At 38.5% G+C, this 7,760-nt stretch overlaps 1 protein-coding gene across 1 annotated transcript; it reads left to right on the top strand.

Annotated features, from left to right (window-relative positions):
• Positions 1–3,509: 3,509 nt before the first annotated feature.
• LOC122061093 (protein SINE1-like) lies at positions 3,510–6,855 on the top strand. The gene is made up of 3 exons (XM_042624278.1): positions 3,510–3,818; positions 4,204–5,549; positions 6,190–6,855. The coding sequence occupies exons 2-3, from the start codon at positions 4,212–4,214 to the stop codon at positions 6,679–6,681; spliced, it is 1,830 nt and encodes a 609-aa protein (XP_042480212.1). The 5' UTR covers positions 3,510–3,818; positions 4,204–4,211; the 3' UTR covers positions 6,682–6,855.
• The last annotated feature ends 905 nt before the right edge of the window (positions 6,856–7,760 follow it).

The following is a 7,760-nucleotide window of genomic DNA, read 5'->3' as shown; positions in this document are numbered from 1 at the left end:
GGACTCACAGGGAGAGGAAAAAATCCAAAACAACACACTTACTCCGGATTGAATAGAAATAGTGTATAGCAATGTGATAGAAAAAGCTCTGTTTAGGGAAGGATAATATTTCCAATCCAATCTTAGATGGGTCTTTTAATTCCTAGTACTGCATGTGGTAATTTTTTTAATAATTTTTAAAATTAATCCAGGGGAATTGCAGGACTTGAATTGTTTTGTTGAGTTTTGGTTTTGTCCAAAAGATTCAGGACAAATTATTATTTTGGATTCTAGGAAAAAAATTTTGGGCAAACTTTAGGTTGGGTAAATTGGTAAATGAAGTTATATTTAGGGTAATTTGATAAGGCTATGTCTCGAAGCCAAGAAAAGAGAGGAAAAGGAAAGAAAATAATGCAAAAGATATAATAAGATAAAAATCATAATTACATAATGATTTTTTTATGCATCTTTCTCTTCCCTAAAATTCAATTTATTTTATTTTTATTTTCTTTTCTTTGCTTCCAAACATAGCTAAAGAAAGAAGATCTCAGGGCAAGTGACATGAGAAGTGGGATAGAAGCGATGGGGTTCCTTTACGGCAAGGCAGAGGTGGCAGCGCACATCTGATAGCCTAGAGTCCTAGAGCACCTCAAGGCATGCACCTGTATCTTAAGATTAGTATTCAAGTACTCTATGCCATCGAATGTGCATTACCACCCCTCTCGTGCCATTAGATAAGCCAATTTCAAAAAGAAGTCATTTCATGTGAAGATGATAATAATAGAGTACTATTGTAGTTCCACAGTCGGCCTAGATAATCTTTTTACCTACCTCATCCCCTAGAAGTCCTACCTTACATTTTTTTTTTGGGTAATCTATCCCACCTTACAATTGCATGTGGCTGATTAATTGCATGGTCCAATTTCCGAAATCCATCCATAACTAAGAAATCTCCATTTCCACAAATTTTATTATTCTACCCAAAAGAAAAGGAAAAAATCAAAAAAAATTTTTTTGGTAAACTGCAAAATGATCTGTTTAACAATGGACTGCTAGGTGGTCAGACCTAATATATGGTATGTAACTACAAGCAAACACTAACATTTTCAAATTTGGATTCAACCAAAATAAGCTGTGTGTGTAAAAAATTTAAGATTCCTTACATTAACAAATAAATCTTGAGGTTGTGATCTTATCTTGTTTGCCCTCTCAATTTTAAAATAAAAATTATTTAAAATTTTTAAAAATTTCATTTGACCCTTGCATTAAATACTGTATTAAATATTTTTTAGAATAAACAAGAAAGGGAAAAAAAAGAGTTTTGATGACAAGAAGTTATTCCTAAGTGGAATAAAGAACGTTACCTGCTTACGTGACTATGTTTACACACAGTAGGTGTGGAATGACCATGCTGCCCCATACTAAAAATGCTCTCACTTACCCTCCCATTAGCTCATCCGTTGGCGTGTACTTGCACCGACAGGGTAAAAATTAAGTGCAAGAGAACACTACCCTGCTAGTATGTCGGAGCATCTTCAACGCAAGGGCAGCACAGACCGCATGGTCTTCTGCACCCATAGTGTCTAGGCACACCTACATCAGCCTTATCGTTCTTTCTTCCATAGGTTAAATAATTGTTTCCACTACACTCAAATGTCAATTTACGTGTATGAAAACTGAAGCATGGTTGATGTTTAACAAAAAAGAAAGCTTGGGTTATGAATTGTAAATAGGTGACCTTGGAGGAAAGAGAGGTGTCGGACCCCACTTTAATGCCTTAATGTGAGAATAAACTTATGACCAAAACGATAAAGATTGCTACACTGTCATTTTATAGATTCTTTTATACTCTCCTCACATAACAAACAATGGGGTCCACACAAATACTTCCCTTCTATTCTCAATGTGAGCCTATGTGGACTCCATATGAATGATATCATTTTCCAACCCCTCATTGGTGTAGCATGTAGATTTTTTCTTACACTACCCTTGTAGAAAACACTCACATTACCCCAACCGATTTAAACCAGGCCCCTCCTAATTATATTTTCCAAATCACCATTCCATAATGCACAATAGGTGCTGGACCTAGGGTTTTAAAATCAGAATTATATCAACTATAAATCAAAGGCAAACCTGATTCTGGCTGATCCGGATGACTGATTCCATTCCAATACTTAAGGTTAGGGCAACTTAGGGCTGATTCTGATCTTTTCTTCACCAATCCTTGCCGATTTCGGATCTTAAATTCCAGATTTTCAAACCATGACTTGGACCACAGGAATCTTCACCAATTTTGGAAATAACAAACACGAATCTTCGAACAACTGGAATAGAAAAGACAAATCCGCGCTTTGGATCTTCTGCAGTCTGCACTCTGCAACATAGGAATCTTTAGGACAAAGTCTCAAGCCAATCACAATGATCCACATTCCCGCGCTTCAATATCCTACCAATTCTGCCTCTTCCCACCATCACAGGCACAGGAACAAAGATTTTCAAACACAACTCCACCATTGCCCTTCCCTTTTAAAGTTTTCACCCTTACTTCCGCCGATTCCCACAAGATGAGATGAAGAAAGATTGATGCTTGCAACCGGAATGAAACCCAAACCAGATCGAATTCGGTCTAAATTCGGTTATGGAATGTAGGAAACGAGTAAATCCGGTTCCAGTTTAGGAAACATCGGTCCAAACTGAATACGAATTGAAACCAAACTGAGCAGGTTTAGTTTGACAATCAAAGTTCAAAACCGAATTTGCAGTCAGTTGGCTTTTGATTCACATTGGCATTCCCTTGGACCCAATCGAATACCTGGAACCAATTCCATTGACAAGCTTACCCCTAACTACAACCTTAGGTGGCTAGTCATTGTGGCATTGGCCCGTTCACAATGATGATAGTGGAGGTTTCGTTGTCATTGAATATACCTAATAAAATGTAAGATAGCAGGTGCAAACCATTGAAGAGTGTCTATGGAGGTATTTATGGAAATAAAAAACACGTCATCACTTAATTGTGCACGAAATAAAAATAAAAGACGTCTAACCATACTTACTCATGGTTCGAGTTATCAGTATCATACATATTGGTATCACTAGCCATCAATTCTAATACTGTGCCATTGGTGTATTAATGGAATGGTATGAACAAGGTTTTATATAAAAAAAAAAAAAAAAAAAAAAACCCAAAATTTCTTTAAAAACAGGGATTAAAACTGTCAAATCTGGCTCGATCTGTATCAATATCGTATCTATTTTTTATGTAACCTATACTTTTTTTTTTTTTTTTTTATGGTAAAATGTGACCCATACTTGAGCCCATACCGTGCATTAGAGCCATGCATTTACTGCCGGGTGATCTGGCCATCTGGGTAAGTAGAAAGTCCAAATGTCTTTTAATTTATTCATGACGGGTAGTTTCGTCCCATTAGGAAGACCAATTGAGGGGGATAGCGGGAGAATTTCGTGCAAAGATTTTCGAATTTCATCACAAACCGCTTTTAAGGAAGGTAACAAGAGTAATGACAAAAACAGGTAACCGGTAAAGACGATGATGATTCTCTTTCTGTCTTTCTCTCTCTGAGTCTCTGTAGAGTCTACAGAGAAAAGCCCTTAACCCTGAACCTTCTTTTCTTTGAATTTGCTCTACCCTTTCGACGGATTTGCTTCTCTGCCCTCCCAATCTTTCTAGGTGGACAACTTTCTCGCTCTCTGCTTCTCTCTTTATTTGGTTGAAGCTTTCAATGCCGGACCAGTGTCACTCTTCATCGGCAGAAATAGTAGAGAGAAGATAGAGATATATAGCAGAGCTTCCCTACTATTTGTTTCTCAATCAGGTATCCTTACATCCTCCTCTTGCCTCTTACGATTCTCAGATCAGCTAGAACCCTAAATCAGAGACATTCTATGCTGCTTTTACATTTTTCTTCTTCTTGAATAGTAGAATGCAGCGGGGTTTTTTTTTTCTTCTTCTTTTCAAGCACTGATTTACTACTGTCTTGGGTTATTTTCTTTGAATATATTCTCAAAAATTAATTTATCATTTAGAAGCAAGCCCAGATTAGAAATAAATCTTATGAATTTACCAATAATTATCTGGGGCTATATTCTTGGATTTTTGGAAAAAATGGAACCATTATATTTCTTCCATCTTCTCTTTTTTCTATTTGGATGTATAATTTTAGCATTTCAAGTGGATTAGCGGCTTCTTCGTTGTTTCAGCCTTAAGAATGGGTAGAAATCTCAGCCCAGTTCTCCAGCGAGAACTGGCGAACCTTGACAAAGACGCAGACAGCCGAAAATCAGCTATGAAAGCACTAAAATTGTATGTGAAGGACCTGGACACAAAGGCAATTCCGCTCTTTCTTGCACAGGTTTCTGGAACCAAGGGACCTGGTTCATCATCTGGGGAATGCACCATTTCCCTCTATGAAGTTCTTGCCCGTGTACATGGACCTAATATTGTTCCTCAGATTGACAACATTATGTCCACCATCATCAAGACCATGGCTTCCAGCTCAGGATCCTTCCCTCTGCAGCAAGCATGTTCAAAGGTAGTTCCTGCTATAGCTCGGTACGGGATTGACCCAATGACTCCAGAAGACAAGAAAATGAAAATAATACACTCCCTCTGTAAGCCTCTTTCAGATTCTCTATTGGGTTCCCAAGAGGGCCTTGCTTCGGGAGCTGCATTGTGTCTGAAGGCTCTTGTTGATGCTGACAACTGGCGGTTTGCATCGGATGAAATTGTTAATGAGGTTTGTCTTAGAGTTGCAGGGGGATTAGAGGAAAAACCCACTCAGACAAATTCACATATGGGATTGGCTATGGCTTTGGCAAAGCATAACAGCCTAATTTTTGAGGCCTACGCAAGGTCACTAATACGATCTGGACTACGTATTCTGGATGCTGGTGTTGCAGATGGAAATTCTCAAAAGAGGTTGTCTGCCATTCAGATGGTGAATTTCTTAATGAAATGTGTAGACCCTCGGAGTATTTTCACAGAACTGGGGACAGTGATCGAGGAGATGGAAAAATGCCTTTCTGATCAGATGGCTTTTGTGAGAGGCGCAGCTTTTGAAGCATTACAGACTGCCAAGATAATAGTGGCAGATAAAAGTTTAAGATTTGAGAAGGATTCAGGTTCAATCACAGGAGCAAATTTTGGTAGGAGGAGAGATCATAGCAGGCGGATAAATTTATGGAATTCAAGAGATCGATCTCCTGTTTCTGCATCACCAGAATCACATACTGTTGATTCTTTCGTTGACTATGATTCTTTGGTTGAATCACCAGTATCAATTGGGCAAGTGTCGTGTAACTTGGATTATGGAGATAGGTGTGTCAACAGGAGACTCTGGAAGAATGAGAATGGAGGAGTGGATTTATCACTCAAGGATAATTTGTTTTCAGAAGTGAGTAGGGGTGGTAATTCATCACACAGTTTTGTGGAAGGCTTTAAGGATGGTGAGATAAGCAACAATGGAGAACAATCAGGGGAATTTTCAGGATTTTTGCAGGAAAGTCCTAGCAATGGAGCAACAAGTAGCACCACTCCCAGTCCGCAGGTATTACTTTCATCTCTCCTTCTCCCTCCCCCCTCCCCCCTCCCCCTCCCCCCTCCCCACCTCCCCACCTAGACACAAAATTACAAATGCATGTACTTGTGAGGCAGACAGCCAGTGATATTTTCAACTATTGATCCTTTTTTTTAAGGCTGCATAATGGACAACTTAAGTGTTTCCCAGGACCATGGTTAACCCAAGGTGCTCACATTGGATACTAAATTCTAGAGATTTCAATGGTGAAAGTAAGCCTCTACCATCTACCATTGGATTCAGGATTCAAGGGTGTTGAATTTTTTCCTGGGACATGCGGTATAAGGGTGATCTTTTAGGGCCTGGTTTAGCTCGCCGTCAAAGATTTCCATTTCACTGGAAAATCTCTGGTATTTTCAGTCTGCTTAAAAGCTCTTGGGTCAAGGATAGTACCATGGTTTGATAAAAATATTGAGATGGCTATTAACTCTCATACTTTGGTTACCCTACTGAGGTTTTTTTTTTTTTTTGGGTTGGATCTCAAGGATGATCCGAATTGTGTAAATCTGACTTTATTGAGTGTAGGCACCAAGGTTCAGCGTCTACTGTTTCATTTATTCCTGTGTTACTAATAGAAAACATACCCCCTGCCCCCTTTTTCAATCTTCAGAGGCCGCTCTCTCAACTCAACATTGATGATATAAAGATCTTCACAACTCCGAGGAAGCTTATTTGTTCTCTTCAGGATCCAAATGATGGAAATTCTGATTTTTCTGAGAAGCGAACCATGAGGTTTAGAAATAGAAACATGGCCTCAAACCGGTCACAGTGGAGCCCAAGAAGGAAATTAGAAGGGCATGCCATATCATATGATCTAAAATTTGATGCTGAAGGTACCAAGAACGTGTCGAAGACCGGGGAGTGGATGCAAATTAACTCTGAATCAGTATCATCAACAGATGATGTTCTCACTAATGCTCCACAAGAAGTCTATGATGAAGTGAACGCTGAGGATAAAACTGGAGCCAAAAGTACTAAAAAGAGAAGGTTTATGATGGCCGCTCTTAATTTGATTTGTTGCCTCTTCATCCTTCTTGCAATTACCATATCAGTCATGTGGACTGGTACTCTAGAGGAAGGATCTTATCTTGTTCCAACCTGATTCCAGATTCTGTAGGAGAATCTGTAAGCAACCTTGCATGGTCTAGTTATGATCAACAGTAACAAACTTCTCCAAATTTCAAATTTATCCATTAGGGAAAGCTCCCAACATTTTGTTTAGTCTTTATCCACAGATTTGGAAGTCTAACCTAATGAAAATATTTATTTCTTTTCATATTTGAGATTTATTTTTCGTTCATATATGTAGAAAATCACAGCAGATCAAAAACTTCTTTGAGAAACCATGGATCATCTTTCTGATCCTTTGGCAATTCTGACAATTGGATAGACAGAGCATGGCATGGATTAGTCATGTGTTGAAATTCAGTACTTTGTTTAATCATATACCCTTCCATGTATTGGCATCCACCCTCTTGGTAGTCCACATGTTAATATGCACTCTCTTCAAGCTCTTTTTGCCATGTGGCCAGCTCATTTGGGCTGAAATTTAACACGTGAGCAAACCTTTGGGTTCCACCTCTCCACAAAATTTGGACCCATTGGTGCTGTAATGTGGCTGATATTTTGGCTGTATAGGGAGCATTTCCTCGGTAGGCCATTCCAGGAATTGTACCTCTATTTCACTATTTGCTTCTTTCTTTCACTGGTTTATTTCTCATTTGAAGTGCCTATGGTAGGCTAAGCTACTCGGTCTCATCTTCAGCCTTTTTTCATTTTTAAATAGAAGGAAATGATTCTACCAAAATATATGTATAAAGAAAAAGAGAATGAATGTCAGAATGAAATGTATTTCTGGGTTATCCCTGTAACTTCTCTGCTTTTTTGCGCATACAAGTTTTTTGAGTATTCAAGTTTGTAGTGCTTTAAAAATGCAACTCATTCTCCTCTCTCTGCTAATTCAACATGCTCAAAGTTTTTGTATGAGCTTGCGGGACTAGTCAAGCCGAAGGCCTAGAATACTTGTTATAAAAAAAAAAAAAAAAAAAAAAAAAAAAAAAAATGCTCAAAGCCATCAAAGAGAGTTAGCTAATTTATACCTCTTGAATTGGCTGTTTTATATGCTAAAGCCTAAAGTTCAAAGGAAAGAGGTGGACAGTGCCAGTATGAGGTCACTAGTTA

Source organism: Macadamia integrifolia, chromosome 14, assembly GCF_013358625.1.
Source record: "Macadamia integrifolia cultivar HAES 741 chromosome 14, SCU_Mint_v3, whole genome shotgun sequence".
Taxonomy (NCBI): domain Eukaryota; kingdom Viridiplantae; phylum Streptophyta; class Magnoliopsida; order Proteales; family Proteaceae; genus Macadamia; species Macadamia integrifolia.
Note: the sequence above shows the minus strand (reverse complement) of the source record. Positions and strands in the feature narration are given on the sequence as shown.